Source organism: Protopterus annectens, chromosome 3.part0 (assembly GCF_019279795.1).
Source record: "Protopterus annectens isolate FY-2018-M chromosome 3.part0, PAN1.0, whole genome shotgun sequence".
NCBI classification, from domain to species: domain Eukaryota; kingdom Metazoa; phylum Chordata; order Ceratodontiformes; family Protopteridae; genus Protopterus; species Protopterus annectens.
In genome coordinates, this window is record NC_056731.1 from 359,400,807 (window position 1) to 359,418,003 (window position 17,197).

Sequence of the window (17,197 nt, forward strand, 5' to 3'; positions counted from 1 at the left end):
TAATGTCATAATGAGTGAAAACGCCCAGCTTGAGTTATTGTGCGTGCACTGTCTTGGATGCCAATTTTAAACGCAGCTTTTTGGATTTTCATTAAGTTCAACGTGTGGGTAAGTTTTGTAGATGGATCTAAGAATCTCTGATGGAGGATTTGAAGGGACCGACAAAAGATCAGGGAGGTATGTAGTCTTGTATCTCTCAACTGTCCACAATTTGGTACATAATGTTGGTCTGTTCCTCATAAAATTTATGCTTTTTACTGAGCTTTGAAGTCACTAAATCATGACATACATATTTGAGTGTCAGACTTTGTATCCTTCAGGTTATGCATGTTAACACAAATCCAGTTATTTTAGCAACTTTCCAAATTTTATAAGGGCAATATTTAAAATCTGCCCCTATTTTGGGGCCTTTGTCCCACCATTATTTTAGGCTTTGTCCACATTTCTTGCACTAATAGGTTGATAGGTATGTATGCAGTATATGTGTACCTCTCAAATATCCCTGATTGTCCATCAAAATTTTACGCAGTTTTGCCTGATCTGTCCTAAAACTGTTACTTTTGGGAGGAAAGGTGATGGATTACATGTAATAAACAGTAATAGTAGAATCATTATTGATGTTCGTCGTCTCCCATTGCTGCAGTCCTGACAAATGGGTACTCCGCTGCCCACCATCGGCCCGAATACCAAAGGGCTAGATCTGGCGTCAGTCATGGGCGCCCGAGACTGACGTAGTGTCAGTACAAATGCGCATGACCGACGCCATAACCTCAGTATTTCTTGCCGCATGGTCCTAAGCAGAAGTAGAATTTGCTAGTGCCGTTCGGCGTTCTGGAATTGTCGGTTTTCGAGTTTCAGACCGGAGACCAAGTTGGGCTAAGTACCCCATTGGGGACATTTTATTGTCTTTTTCTTGCCTCAGTGTTGACGGATGTCAGAAAAAGTTAATAACTGTATTTCTTGTGGGAAACAGATTCCTCATAGGGATTACCATTCACTCTGCATTCCTTGTTTAGGGCCTGAGCACGACGTTGTTGGGTGTCGCTTTTGTGCTACTTTTAATAAGCGTACTATTAAACGTCGGTTGGACTGTGCTAGGCTGGTGTTTGGTAAACGTTGTAATTACAACATGCCGTCGGATTCTCCGACGACTGGCTCTTCTAAGAAGCGCAAAGAAAAGTCTTTGGTGTCCAAACAGGATGAGGCATCCACTCCGGACGTCGGTCCTGTAGAACCACTGGCTGCTTCAGTGGCTCTTTCTGACAGTGTACCAGAGTGTCAAGGGGAGCCTTTGTTACTACAGGGAGTGGCTTCTCCTGTGTTAGGCCTGGGTGAGGGTGCTCCTCTGTTGTCTGTGGCTCCCTCCCCTCATAGGGTGGTTAAGCCTCCTCCTTCTCGAGGCAAAGGCCATTCTAAGTCTAAGTCTGCCCCTGCGGGTGCTTTTCCCCAGGGTCCAGCTCCTAGGAAGCACATGTTAAAGATGGCTGAAGATTTGATTACTTTAATTAGGGGTTCCATGCCTCCCCCTGAGAAGAGGCCCAGGGTAGAGACAGAGTTGGAGGGTTTGGTTCAGTCTTCCAATGAGTCAGATTCCTCTGTGGAAGACCTTCAGGATTTCCCTTCCTATTCTGATTCGGAGGCTGAGGATGCTTCTCCCTCTGCGTCCCCTCCAGAAGATTTTTCTTTCTCTGAAACTTTGCATTCCATGAGGGAACATTTCAAATGGGAAGGCCAGGATTATTCTGATTCTCGTAAAAGGCTAAGAGAATTCTTGATTTTGCCTCAGCACAGGCCCTTGGCTATTCCCCCTGTACTGGATGTTGTTCAGGATGTATTTTCTGAGGCTGCCCTTAACCCAGATTCTCTGCCTCTTGCCCCTGTTAAACCAGATAGATACTACAGGGTTCCGGAAGCTCACAAGTACTTGTTTAAGAGCCCTAGGGCTGATCCAGGAACTATTTCTCAAGGCCCCAAAGGTGTTAAGGCTTCTGTGGTTAAGAATCCAGTTCCTCTGGACAAGGATGCTAGGGCCCTGGATAGGTGGGGTAAAAAACTGTATACCTCTTCTACTTTGGCTATGAGGGCTTTAAATTGTCATTATGCTCAGGTATCAGAATTATTTGTTAAGTCAATTGAAATGTAAAGTAGATGCTTTAGCTGAAGGTATTGACTGTAAGGAGCTTCAGGATTTAGTGCATGCTTCAGACCAGGTTGGTAAGCATTCTTTGCAGTGTGGTTTTGATGCTTTACAAGCTTCTTCCAGGGTGGCTGCTACTAGTTCTGTTGTTCGCAGACATGCCTGGCTTAAAGATCAGTCCTTGTCAGAGCATGTTAAAGCTCGAATTATGGATGCTCCTTTGCAATCTGATGTTCTTTTTGGCCCTCCAGTGGAATTAGTTTAAAAAAAATGGAGGAAAAAGCTAAGTCTATGCAGACAGTTAAGGAATTTTTACAGGTTCAGCCCCTAAGTTCAATAGGAATTGGCCTGCTAAGGGATGGTCTTTTCCCTCTTGGATTTTCATTCTAGGGGCAGGTCGAGGCGTGGTAGAGGTAGGGCTTCCTTCAGGGCCTTGTTACTTCTAGGGCTTTGAGTTCTTCTACCCCTTCTGCTAGGGAGGGCAGGGGTCAGTTCTTGTGAAAGCAGACCCAATGACCTGTGTCTTCAGCTGCCGGACTCTGCTTTGCTGGCAGCTCCTCTAGGCGGAAAACTGGGACTTTTCAAAAGGAATTGGCATTTGGTTACCCAAGACAAATGGGTGTTGGACATTATAACTCGAGGCTACAAATTTTATTTTCACACATTCCCCTTTCAAAGGTATGCCGGATGTGCCTCATCAGCAAAGACTGGAAGCACAGGCACAGATTTCTTCTCTGCTCCAGTTGGGAGCAATACAGGAAGTTCCTTCTGCGGAAAGGGGCACAGGGTTTTATTCCCGTCTTTTCTTAGTGCCAAATAAGGGAAATACTTGGAGGCCCATTCTGGATTTATCCATTCTAAACACCTTTCTGAAATTCAAATTCAAGATGTTAACACTGCAACAGCTGTTGCCTATGCTGGGCAGAGATCACTGGATGGTGACTTTGGATCTCAAGGAGGCCTATCTTCACATTCCTATCGGGCCCAGTTGCAGGAAATTCCTGAGGTTTCGGACTGGGAATTTGCATTATCAGTTCTCTGCATTGCCCTTTGGCTTATCTACTGCAGTAGGTATTCACAAAAGTCCTGGCTCCAGTAATAGCTTTTCTCAGACTAAAAGGAATTCAGATTTATCCTTATCTGGACGATTGTTTGATACTGGCTCAAGGCAAGCACGAACTACTTCGACATCTGCAGTATGTGATGACAGTTTTCAGATGCCTAGGGTATTCTGTGAACGAAATAAAGTCCAGTCTAGTACCCTCACAAGAGATGTGTTTTCTGGGTGTGAGACTGAATACAGCGACTCAGATGGCATTTCTTACCCCGGACAAACAAAGAAATCTTCACCAATACTTCCTATAGCTATCAGTAATGTCCAGGCTGACTGCAAGGACAGTCCTTCAAGCCTTGGGGTTCATGGCATCTTGCATTCTAGTACTTCCCAATGCCAAACTGCATATGAGGAAGTTACAATGGTATCTCAAAAGCGTTTGGACTCAACACAGCCACGATTTGGACACTGTCATTCGGATTCTTCCTTGCATTCAGAAGGAATTTGTGTGGTGGGCTCAGGAATGTCACCTAAACATGGGACTCTCTGTGACCCAACCAGAGGCAAGTCAGATATTAACGACAGACGCCTCGGAGTCAGCCTGGGGTGCTCATTTCAAAGGAAAATGGATTCAAGACCTTTGGCCCCGGAGTTGCTTCACTTGCATATCAATATGAAGGAGATGCTAGCAGTTCAATTTGCCTTAAAAGCATTCCAGGATCTACTTCGACCGGGACTGGTGTTGATTCAACGGACAACACAACTGTCATGTGGTACATCAACAAGCAGGGGAACTCATTCTTACCCTCTTTGCAGACGAGCAATGCTGTTATGGGAAACTGCTTTGAATCTGCACATCACTCTTTGAGCACAGTTTCTGCCAGGGGTACAGAATTCGTTAGCGGATGTTCTGAGCAGGCAAATGGTGGATCCTCACGAATGGAAGTTGGATCCTCAGGTGTTTCGTCAGTTGACCATGGCTTGGGGAACTCCAGACATAGATCTGTTCACTTCTCCTCTGAATTTCCAACTACCTCTGTTTTGCACAAGGCTGTTTCATCCGAAAGCCTGGAAAATAGATGCACTATCCTTCAGTTGAGCAACCTTCACGTGTATGCCTTTCCTCCTCTGCCTCTTCTTCCACAAGTCCTGTTGAAAGTCAGAGGCAAACCGTGCATGATCCTTATAGCACCGGATTGGCCTCGTCAGCATTGGTACCCTCTGTTGAGGAGCTTACTTCAGGGGCCCCTTGGCCATTACCACGGATTCCTCACTTATTGTCTCAAGAAAACAATCATTTTCTCCATGTCAGGGTGCAATCCCTACACCTGACAGCCTGGCGATTCAGTTTTAGAGAATGAGGGCCTTCAGCTCCTCAACAAGTTTTGATGTTCTTTGGAAGCCAGGCGTCCTAGTACCCCTTTTTTTTTTGAAAAAAAAGTTTTTTTTATTTTTGCATAGTCAGGCAGCCGAAGAACATAGTACAGTTTGTACCTACCATAAATGTAGATGTTCGAGGATATCCCATTGCTGCAGTCCAATTTCCTCCCTCCTACCCCTTATTTAGGTTTGGGTTTTGGGTGGTATTTTTTGCATTCTGACGTCTGAGGCAAGAAAGACTGAGGGTATGGCGTCGGTCATGCGCATTTATACTGGCACATACTGATGTCAGCCTCGAGCGCCATGACCGACGCCAGATTCTAGCCCTTTGGTATTCGGGCCGATGGTGGACAGCGGAATACCCATATGTCAGGACTGCAGCAATGGATATCCTCGAACATCTACATTTATGGTAGGTACAAAACTGTACTTTCTGCCAAATTATTTAGTGTAACATTTAATATATTGAAGCTTTTGATCAATGGAAATTGGAAATCCTGGTACCAGCATATAAGGGAGAAAATGCTTTGTACTGAAATAAGTATTGAGCTTACCATGCTAATTTCTGTGAAGTTTTCCCAAGTTTATTCAAAGCAGTTTTCAAAATAAATTCATGCGGAGAGTGCTGGGCGGGGTTTGGGCGGTCCTTGCTACAGCACATCTGGTGGGGTAATGTTCTAATACAAAACCCAAACCTGGTCAATAAATGTAAAATAAATAAGTAAATAAAATTTGAATGTAGTGACACTATAATAGTTGTTAAATGGTACTGGACGAGTTTAACAGGGAGGGGGTGCAACGGCAATGCGGTCGCACTTTATATTCTCTTGACTAGGGCTCATAACTGATCAATGGATTCATTTCTACCGATTTTATGGTTTGTTTAGATATACATTAGAATCTGCCCTATTTCTATCACGCTCAATTCTCCAAACTTGCCTTTATGTTATCCCACAATCCTTCACGAAATGGTACCATTACGTGCTATTTGTTATTCAAATATTAGTCTAAATAGGTGTCCAGAATCATGAAGTGCACCTACTTTTCGTACGCCTGTGCTTCTATTTTCAATGCTACCGGTTAAGACGTATACTGCCAGGTTTAGCCAAGGCTAGCTTGAAAAACGTAAAATTTGCGACATTTTGAATTCGTCATAAATCGGCGCCAAAGGTTGAGCTGTGTAGGTTTGTGTCTTGCTATTTATTTTCGGGAATGCAGCGCCCTACGTTTAGACAACCTCCTCCTCCATATATTGGTAATGGAGCTGGTAATCGATCGGGGGGTGCTTCTCCATATGGTGGTAATGCAGCTGTTAATAGATCTGGAGGGTATTGGAGTCCCTCTTCTGTACAGCAGGGTGGGAATCACTCAAGTGGAATGATGCCGCCGTCATCTAGGGGTTTTCCTTCTTCATATACTCCACCTTTTGGGCAGAAACATCGGCCTTATTCGGTACGATCCCCTGGGACTCCTCCAGAAAACTATTATAAATACAACAGCCCTTCTCCTGGACAAGCATCTCAACGGGGGAGTCCCAGGTCTCCCTATTCAAAATCACCAGGATCGTATCAGATGCAGGGATATTCGCCAGGGCATCAGAAAAAATATCAGGTATGTTGATCATGGACAATGTTTGACAATCATGGGGGTAAGTGTGACGCCACGCCGTGAAAGTGTTATTTTATGAAGCTGGAAAATTATCATTTGAACGGGCTTGGAGACACGAGCAAGTTTCTTTTTAATGTCATAATGAGTGAAAACGCCCAGCTTGAGTTATTGTGCGTGCACTGTCTTGGATGCCAATTTTAAACGCAGCTTTTTGGATTTTCATTAAGTTCAACGTGTTGGTAAGTTTTGTAGATGGATCTAAGAATCTCTGATGGAGGATTTGAAGGGACCGACAAAAGATCAGGGAGGTATGTAGTCATGTATCTCTCAACTGTCCACAATTTGGTACATAATGTTGGTCTGTTCCTCATAAAATTTATGTTTTTTACTGAGGTTTGAAGTCACTAAATCATGACATACATATTTGAGTGTCAGACTTTGTATCCTTCAGGTTATGCATGTTAACACAAATCCAGTTATTTTAGCAGCTTTCCAAATTTTATAAGAGCAATATTTAAAATCTGCCCCTATTTTGGGGCCTTTGTCCCACCATTATTTTAGGCTTTGTCCACATTTCTTGCACTAATAGGTTGATAGGTATGTATGCAGTATATGTGTACCTCTCAAATATCCCTGATTGTCCATCAAAATTTTACGCAGTTTTGCCTGATCTGTCCTAAAACTGTTACTTTTGGGAGGAAAGGTGATGGATTACATGTAATAAACAGTAATAGTAGAATCATTATTGTTTTCTTTCATTTAAAAAGTGACAATTGGCATTCTGTCAGCTTCTCAGGTTAGTAGTACTACTATTTTTTAAACAGTGTCCTTGATTGTCTGGATTTGCTCCTAATTCAGGGGGGTACCTTTTTATGTGGATATTTCTTAATTTTGATTCTTAAAATGTCCATATTCCACATTGATAGGTCTGTCGCACATTGGTTATAAGATTTTTTTTTTAAACTGAATCATTTTAATTGGTTATAAGATTTTTTTTTTTTAAACGGAATCATTTTAAGTTATGATAATAAGTTCATGTGAACTTATTTGTTAAAGTTAAGTCTTCAGTAAGTGTTCATGTTTGTCCATTTGCCTCATGTTATGAGAGAAAGTGCTCCATTTTTGGAGTCTATTGAGAGCTATGGATGTATGTATCACAGTTTATTCAGTTATCTATGTGTCATAATTACATTTACCTTTTGCATTTATTACATTGTGTATATGTTTGAGGCTTATTATCTCAAACCCCATTCCAACATGGGTGTACTTGAATGTGGGGGAGGCAGTGAAACTGACCATTGCCACAGTCCGTTTTCAGTCACAGCTTTGTTCCATAGTAGTCGTAGGTATGTGAACAAAAGCAGTGGGTATATTAACTTTACAGTACAAAAGTAAATGATTAGACTATTGCTACTGATATTCTTTTGGTTATGATTGTGTAGATGTCTTTGGAGTTGAGTGTGTAGTATGCAAGAACGAGTACCAGAGGCTGATGGATATATAGACGGATGTGTATGTGCGACATAAATTGTGATTGTAGTTGTAATGGGATTGAGTAGTTTTGCAGCAAGTTAAGATTGAGAAATTCATTTTCTAAGTTACTTGGCATGTTGAGGGTTATGATGCAAGTTTTAGTAACCTCGTTCACCTCATCCTGTGGAATTTGCTTGGTAGTTGAGAAAAGTAGTCCTTCCAGTGTATCTTTGGGGCTGCCTCGGTGTTTCTTCCCAGTGTGTTGTGCCTAGTACATCACCTATTTAAGATCAGGATGTGGCCTTGCTAGGTGCTCATATCAGGATGTGGCCTTGCTAGGTGCTCATATTACCTCAGCTGACTTTTCCTCCACTCATTGGGGCAGTGGAACTTCTCAGTTTTCCTAGGTTGTATATTTCTTAATTTCAGTCACAGAGACTGAATCCAGCTGTCTTGAAGAAGGAAAGCCATTTTTACTACCTGTATTTGCAGTTGTATATCTTCTGGTACTGTTTAAAGTTTGTTAGATAGGGAAGGACAAATTGAGAGCTGTGTCGTCTTACTCTGTTGTTTCAACACCAGAATTAATCTAGTGACACCACTCACCCATTTGTGTGATGTCTTAGAAGCTATTAGCAATCTTAGATCTTATTCTGTAATTTGTAATTTTGTTAAATTTTGTAAATATTTTATATAATTTATGCTTTGGTATCTTTGTAGCAACTATGTGTTTGTGGAGCTTTTCTTCCTGGGTCCCCACTGAAAAAGGGCTTCGGCCCAGCTGGACCAACCCAGTCAACACATTTCAAATAAATTAATTTGTTGGTCAGTCTCCTTTCCCTCTCCTCCACTTGGGAACAGGTTCCCAAGATCCTAATCCTCTCTGGATGAGGACAACGACTTTTTGTTTGGAAGTGCTGATTTTCATTCTAGCTGTTTTGCATTCGGTAGTGAGCTGCTTCCATTTCATGCCTGAAATGGCTTTTTGCGACTAATAGGGTTTTGTTATCTGCAGACAAGAAAGATGCACCCCAAAGTTAGACAGTCTTCTCAACTTGGCTATTCCAAATTCTGGAAACAGGACGATTCCTTTGCAGAGTTTGGACACACCTTTGGTTCCCCAAATATTGGGACTGAGTGGCATGTAGCAGCCTTGGGACCCCATTCTATAGTAGCATTACTCCCCAGTACATAGTAGGATTATCCAGTCATATGCTTTGAACAGTTCCACAGTACTGGCAAGGTCTCTCGATGACTCTAGTATCTCTGTGGGGATAGAGTATTGATCCAGAGTTTCACAGCTAGGGCAAAATCAACATTACACCTTCTGAATCTGAGGTTCAGCTGCTGAGCAAAGTCTTCTTTCCTGCATATCAAATCTGCTGTGTGGGTAATTCATAAAGGCGTGCTGTATTTTTCTCCCTTTTTAAAATGAGGACCTCCACCTCTGTTGCCCAGTACAGAGGTGCTGTGTACAGTTTCCAGAAATAATTAGAAAAGTTTCAGTAGCCACATGGTATTCAGCACTTTTTGCATTTTTGGGCAGATATCAACAGCTTCAGTTGAATTGTGTAAATGATGCAGTACTCTAATTTGCTTAAGTAGATTTTGTCCTGCCATTTATTTCTGGATTTACCCCTTCGGAGGAGTACATGTCCACTGGATTCCAGAGTTATTCAAAGTGGTCTTCCATTTAAGTGTCCTTAGTTGGTCGATGTTTCTTCACTGTTGCAGAGAACAGCTTGAGCAGTACTTTTGCACCCTAAGCCACCAGATAGCTCATTGGGACCTTGTTGTTGCTTTCATGACCATGGCAGTGTTTCCACATCTAGGCCTTTGCTTTGCAGATTACCACATGCTCTATTTTCCTGGCTTACTTGTACTTATTGGTCATGTCCAGAGACAAACTCACTTCCAAAAAATGCACTGAAAGACCCTTTCTTTAGCTTGATCTGTTCTCTCATCAGTGGTGGGTCCTGGACCTGTTATCACTGTAAACACAGGCCAGCTTTTGGCCATAATCCCAACTGTTGATGTCTTGAATAAGGACCTTTTCCTGACCTCACCAGGTGTACAAATTAAACTCTTATGAAGATGGGAATTAAACTCATTCTGCCCTGATGCAGTTAATGCATGTTCTCAGTACTATCGAGTTGTGTTGTCTGTCCTGCCATCACTCTTCGACTGTGTGATCCTTCTCACAATCCACAAATGGGTGCCATCAAATTATCCACGCTATGCCCTACTTATTCTCAGTAGGGATAGCATATAGGTTCATAGGTTGGTACCAAGCTATTGGCCCTAGGGCCTATACAAGCCTAGCCATAATAATTCCCTGGATATTTCTTCCCACAATATTTAATTCCCTGGACCCCTAGCAGGGTGACTGATGTGATCCCCGGGGTGAATTTCCTGTCTCCCATCCAATTGTCAAGGTTCCTTTTGAAGAGGGCCAAGGAGACGCTTTGCTTAACATGTATAGGGCCAAGGAGGTGCTTTGCTTGACATGTATAGGCAGTGAGTCTGGGGAGTCTCTGGGTCAAGAACATATCCCTCCAGCATGTTTTGTTCATTGTAATGACAAGGTTTAGATCCCTGGAGCATGTGGCTCTGAGGGATTGGGATTTCCTTAAGTGGAGCATGTCCAACAGCTCAGGGTTTGACATGGCATTGTATGTTAAGCATAGATCGCCTCTGAGTAGACAGTATGCCACAGAGTATAGCTGGAGTTTTTTTAGACTGTCAGCATAAGGCATCTGCTTTTAGTAGTTTTTTATAGTTATCGACCATGGGATTGGTAATTCATGTACCAAAAAGGAAGTTGATTAGACTTGGAATGATCTGAAAGGGCAGCTAGTCTAGTACCTACCTATGAACCTGTAAGATGGTCCCATTACAATTCAGTACCTCTGTAACAAAAGGAGCTACTGCCAGCCCAGCTATCTGGAATTTTGTAAATGGTTGTGTCATTTGTGAATGGCAACATGATTCATATGCCTGTGTTAGAACTGTATGTCATATTGTATAGATGTGTGCTGAAGAGATTTTTATACATTATTGTAACTCTTTACATGTATGTATTTTAACAGAGAAGACTGAAACTTCAGAAGAATGGTTGAGATTGAGTTACTTTATGGCTGGGTCATAAACAAAAGAGATGTTGTCTTTCAGTTTCAGTGCAGTAGCAGACGATGTCTAGAACTAGAAGTTTTTTGTATTGTCTAAGTGTGGAGAAATGTAAATTTATTTTGCAACTTCGCCATTTGCCTTGGATCCAAGAGACGTTTTTATGTATTTTCACAGAGATATGCTAAATGCTACCAGCTACAGTTGGGCTTTTCACCTGGGATAGTCAGATGACAAAGAAGTGATGTCGTCATGTTGCAAGTATCCCAGCAGTAATATTTGAAATATTAATTTAAGAACTCTCAGAGGTAGAGCATTATGTATCCGTCTGTTACTTGATAGCATCAGCTAGAAGATCCATTCACTACATTTGCTTTGCTGTAATAAGTTTCTAGGGTATAGTAATTCTTTTAGATGTAGTTAGAAATATAGTAAAGATTAGCTTAGGTGTTTTCCGTACGTATTTGAGACCGTCCTGCAATGTTTTAAATATTTCCTGTGATTTTGAATCTGAAGTTACTGTGATGATTTATTGAGTATTTTCTTGTTCTTTTTATTATTAAATATATTTAAACTTTTCATTGTGGTTAATATTTGTGAGACACATTTTAAGCTCTTGGTGTACTTGCATATCTATTTGGTGACACTGTGCAGGCCACTTTTGCTCCTGGTCAAACTACCATTTAGATTAATAGTAAAGTTACACGATAAGATTGGACACCCCTTGCTAAGGGCCTTAAAGTAGCTGATAAGTAGTGGCTGGTGACAGTGAAAACTACCTTATAGTTTGGGCAGAAGGGGGCATAGCTAGTAAACCTGTGCCAGCCTTTCCTCTCTGTGTGTGTGTGTGTGTGTGTGTGTGTGTGTGTGTGTGTGTGTGTGTGTGTGTCAGCTACTTGGGCAGGGACACGAAGCACTGGTACACAGAGGTTGCTGGAGGTTGTGGCCACTCAGCTTAGATCTCAATTCTTTAGCTGTGCTAGTGGGGAGTCTTATTGGGGTTCTGGAGAAAGAAGGAAAAAAACCACCCCCAGACTGCCTGTGCTCTCTGTGTGTTCTTAAGGGAAATTGCACTTTCCTGCATGTGTACCTGTCATCCAGTGGTGAGAATTGAGGCTCCATGTTTACTGGGCCAGTGCTGGGGCGTCGCATATTAATTGGTTGGCACTGGTGGGATATCCACATATTGGGGTTCAGGGGTGTGGATATTGAACTCCTGTAGCCTGTAAACTGTGGTCACCAAGGAAGGTGTTTGTACTTTGTCAGTCACAGTGAACATTCAGAGTTTCATATCACAGTAGTTCTTTTACCTTAGTTAATCAGCAAGAGCAGGCAAGGATATCAGCAGAGGAGTATGGTAAACTGACAAGTAGCCAATTTGCTGAGATGTGCCAAGACAAAGGACTGGTGGATGCCAACCTGACTAAAGCAGATATGATTACAGCCCTAGTCATAGCTGCATCACAGACCAGCAACCAGGGGGACAATCGGATTGGCCTTGGGAGATGTACAACTCTCAGAAAATGGAACAGTTCAGTCTTTCCACAGAGGACTTAAAAATCCATCTGGAGTTGGAGACTTGAACTGGAGGCCAAATATTTGGAAATAGAAGCAGCAGGGAGACTGGGATGTCTGGAGGTTGAGGAAAATGAAACACTGTGATGTCTGGAAGCTGAGGAGAATGAGAGGCAGAGGCAACATGGAAAAAAGCTGCTGACAGTTCACCAGGGTCATGGAGGTAATTGGGTGGGGAGTTACCAAACTTCAGAAGCAACAAAGGTCAGTAAATGTCTACCACAATTTACAGAGGGTGATAATTTTGACAGTTTTATTCATATGTTTGAAAGGGTATGTAAACAGTACAATGTTGACCAAGGGCTCTGGGTACAGTTCCTGACCCCCCCTTACTCCATAGTAAAGCTGCTACTACCTTTTCTAAATTGTCTGATACTGATTGCTTAAATTATAATACTGTTAGAAATTGCCTTTTGGAGTGTTTTAAGTTAACACCTGAAGCTTACAGGAAAAAGTTTTGTGAGCATAGACACAAGGCAGATGAAAGTGTGTGTAAATATATTGGTGAAGTAAGCGCTTATTTTCATAGGTGGGTGAGTGGGTGTCAGGTCAACACTTTTAAAGGGCTGGCAGACCTTGTGGTGGGGGAACAAGCCCTTAGCACTTTGCCTGAGGACATGAGAATCTGGTTAGCAGATGAGTTTGGGGGGAAAAGGGAGACCTATACCTAGCAAGCAGGGCATCACTGCACATGAAAGGGATACTCGGTGCTGCTCATTGGTCTAAAGGAACCCATGGTGGGCAGCCTAAACTGCCTCAAAAGAGTCCCCCAGTAGCAGGGGAAGCCACTAGTCCAGGTACATGTCCAGGACCACGGGTTAAATGTTTTAAATGCAACCAATGGGGCCATGCAGCATGTAGATGCCCACGGAGGCAAGGTAGGGAATAAATGTTGGAAGAGTTGGTAAGTGGGAATGACAGAATGCCAGCAGTAAGTTTTCTAGAGACAACAAAGGAACCAGACTACCACAAGAAGTTGTGTCCTATCTTAGTAAATGGGGAAACAGGTCACTGCTAAGAGAGAGACCGCCTCTGACCTAACCATTGTGAAGCCTGCAATGATTAAAGAGGAGCACTACTTGATGGGCAGTTTACGCCAGTCAGAGCTTTAGGTGGGACCCCATTCCAAATACCTTTGGCTCGGGTTCACCTTGATTGGGAGGGTGGAAAAGGAAGCCATCAAGTAGGTGTGTTTGAGGAGGATATCCCTGCAGATATCCTGATAGGGAATGATTTTGATAAAGCGGTACCTTGTGTGCATGCAGTGACACACAGGCTTGGAGACAAGCATGTGGGTCTGGTAGCATGGGTGGGACTCGGACAGACTGCAGACTTGAAGCAAGGACTGGTGTGGTGATTACTTCGGGGAGGGAGCTACACTGTAGCAGTGAGACCAAAGATGAGCCTCATTTGCTTGTGGGTACTGATGTTCCCTTAAAGTGACTGCAAGGGCAGTAGTGAGTAGTAGTACCCAGGCTGACAGTGAGGCACCGCTGTCAGAGAATACCAGACTTCCTGTGGAAAAGGAGCTGGGAAGAGCTACAAAGAGAGAGTTGAAACGAGCTTAGCTCTCAGTCCCTATACTACAAGGCCTGAGGGAGATACTAGTGGGGCACCTGATTCTCAAGGGAAGGAGAAATCAGTTTACTGGGACAAAGGGTTACTGTATAGAGAGTGGACCTCTGAGGGAGGGCTAGAGGGTGAGAGACTACAGCAGTTGGTAGTGCCCAGAGCCTACCGTCTGGCACTTCTAGCTATAGCCCATGACATTCCCTTTGCAGGTCATATGTGCATAAAGCATACAAAGAGATGTATTATGCCCTGGGATTTCCAGAGATGTAACAAGGTACTGCAGGACCTGTGAACAGTGCCAAGTAGGCAAGGCAGGGAATGAGGTCAAAGCTGCTTTTGATGCCTGTGATTGAGCCATTTCAGAGGGTAGCTGTGGATATTGTGGGGTTTCAGAGTACCCCAAGTTCCACTGGGAAGAAGTATATCCTAGTGGTAGTAGATTATACTACCAGATACCCTGAAGCTGTGGCTCTAGCCTTCAGTGAGGCAGAAAAGGTGGCAAATGCTTTTAGAGATTCTCAGCAGGGTGGGTTTCCCAAAAGAAATACTGACTGACAAAAGGTGCCAATTTCATGTCAGACCTGCTGGCTTGTCTGTGGGAACACTGTGGGTGAAGCACTTACAGATCACCTCCTACCATCCCCAGACCAATGGTCTGGTGGAGAGGTTAAACTCTACACTCAAGACCATGTTGTGGGTATTTGCAGACCAGTTTTTGCCCCATCTGTTGTCTCCTTACAGAGAGGTGCCCCAGGAGTCTACAGGTTTTATACCATTTGAGTTGTCTCCTTACAGAGAGGTGCCCCAGGAGTCTACAGGTTTTATACCATTTGAGTTGTCTCCTTACAGAGAGGTGCCCCAGGAGTCTACAGGTTTTATACCATTTGAGTTGCTGTATGGGCATAGGGTGAGGGGGCCTCTTGGTTTGATTTGAGATGAGTGGGCGGGTGAGTGGGAATCCCAGAAGGAGTCTGTTGTGGCATATGTCCTAAATCTCTCAGGACAAGGCTCGGAGAACTCACGGGCTTGGCCCAGGAGAACCTGGCAGAAGCCCAACAGCAGAAAAAAGGTTTGGTATGACAGGAATGCTCGAGCTAGATAGTATGCTGTAGGGCAGCAGGTAATGGTTCTCATTCCTGTCAGACACAACAAGCTGCAGGCAGCTTGGGAGGTGCCCTTCAAAGTGGTTAGGAAGGTCAGTGATGTTAACTACATGGTAGAACTGCTAGGCAGGAGGCAAGGGTGCGAATTGTACCATGTTAACATGATGAAACCTTACCATGATAGGGAGGCCCTGGTGCTTGGCAGCAGGAGGCAGGAGGAGTCTGAGGGGGATCTTTGGCTACAGGGAGCTAGCCTGCCAAATCCAGAATTACTTTAGTGGTAGGATAGGACAGCACTGAACTGGGGTCAGCAATGACAAGGCAGCTGGAATCTCAAGACAGGGAATGGGATTAATGTATTCCCAGATAGTCGACCCTGTCAAGCAATGTTTTTCAAGGGTCACTTGAAAAACTAGCTTGAGTTTTCGGGGGGGGGGGGGTAACAAAATGAGCTACTGCCATCCCAGATATCTGGCATTTTGTAAATAATTGTCATTTGTGAGTATTAACATGATAGAAGTGTAACAAAAGGGAGATAATACCAGCACAGCTGTAAATGCTTGTGTCAATTGTGAATAGCAACATGGTTGATGTGCATATGCTACAGATGTATTAGAACTGTATGCCATATTGTATAAACATGTGCTATGTTGTAATTGTTTAGATGCATGTATTTTAACAGGGGATACTGAAACATCAGAAGAATGGTTGAGGTTGTTACTTTATGGATGGGCCATAAGCAAAATAGATATCTTTCAGTTTCAGTGCAGTCGCAGCCATAATTTCTAGAACTAGACGTTTTTGTATTGTCTTTAAGTGTGGAGGAATGTGAATTATGTTACGACTTCCCCCATTTGCCTTAGATCTAAGAAAAGTCCTTATTTACGTATTTTCACAGACAGATGCTAAATGTTGCCAGCTGCAGTAGGGTTTTCACCTGGGTTAGTCAGATGACAAGAAGTGATTGTCATGCTGCAAGTATCCCAGCAGTAATATTTGAAATAGTAATTTAAGAACTCTGAGAGGTAGGGCATTGTCTTTGACCTGACAGCATCAGCTAAATTCATCACACTTTCCTTGATGTAATAGTAACTTTATAGGGTATAGTAATTCTTTTAGGTCTAGTTAGGAATATAGTAAATACGAGTTTAGATGTTTTCTGTATTTATACGAGACTGTCCTGCAGTGTTATTTCCTGTGACCTTGAACTCTTAAGTTACTGTGATGATTTACTGTGTAATTTCTTGTTCTTTTATTATTACTTTCAGTTGCGGTGGTGGTGCTGCAGTAGCGTTGTCACCTCACAGTAAGACGCTGTCAGGTTCGATTCTCAGCTAGAGAGTCTTCTACATGGAGACATGCATGAATGGGCGTACCTTCGTTGAAGGTTGTGTGTCAGGGCTGGTAACTCGGCACGTAGAAATCAACTACCAATCATTAGCGGACCGGAGTTCTGCTGTGGCAACCCCTAACCGGGAAAAGCCGAAAGACACAAACAAACATTGTGGCTGATATTTGTGAGGCATATTTTACTTGCATGTCTATTTGGTGACACTGTGCAGACCACTCCTAATAGCCTTGCTCCTGGTCAAACTACTATTTCGATTAATAGTAACATTACACATTAAGGCCCTTAGAAAGGGTGTCCAATCTTAAAGTAACTGATAAATAGTGGCTGTTGGCAGTGAAAGCTACCTTATAGTCTGGGAAGAAGGAGGCATAGCTAGTAAACCTATGCTAGCTTTTCTCAGTTTGTGTGTATAAATTAAATGTGTGTGTGTGTGTGTGTGTGTCAGCTACTTGGGCAGGCAGACGGAGCACTGGTTGGACAGAGAGAGTGCTGGATGTCTTGGTTTGGCCACTCAGCTGAAATCTCAATTCTCTAGCATTGCCAGTGGGGAGTCTTATTGGGGATCTGGAGAAAGGGGAAAAACAGCCCCAGACTGACTGTGGTGTCTGCGTGCTCATAAGGGAGATTGCACTTTACTGTGTGTACTTGTCATCCTCCCAGTGTGTACGTCCCCCACTGTTGCCAGTGGTGAGGATTGAGGCTCCTTGTTTACTGGGCCCATGCTTGGGCATCACAACCTCCTTTGACCAAAGTACTGGTTTGATGACATAAAGAGACCACTACAAAGCCAATCTTGAGTTATTGTTCTAATGTACTTT

At 43.2% G+C, this 17,197-nt stretch overlaps 1 protein-coding gene across 1 annotated transcript in view; it reads left to right on the forward strand.

The window, feature by feature from the left end:
* Positions 1 to 5,626: 5,626 nt before the first annotated feature.
* LOC122796372 (M-phase specific PLK1 interacting protein) overlaps positions 5,627 to 17,197 on the forward strand; it is a 30,069-nt gene continuing 18,498 nt past the window's right edge. Inside the window, exon 1 of the mRNA XM_044064808.1 lies at positions 5,627 to 6,182. Coding sequence (XP_043920743.1) covers positions 5,784 to 6,182 — 399 coding nt within the window. The 5' untranslated portion in view covers positions 5,627 to 5,783. The remainder of the gene's footprint in view (positions 6,183 to 17,197) is intronic.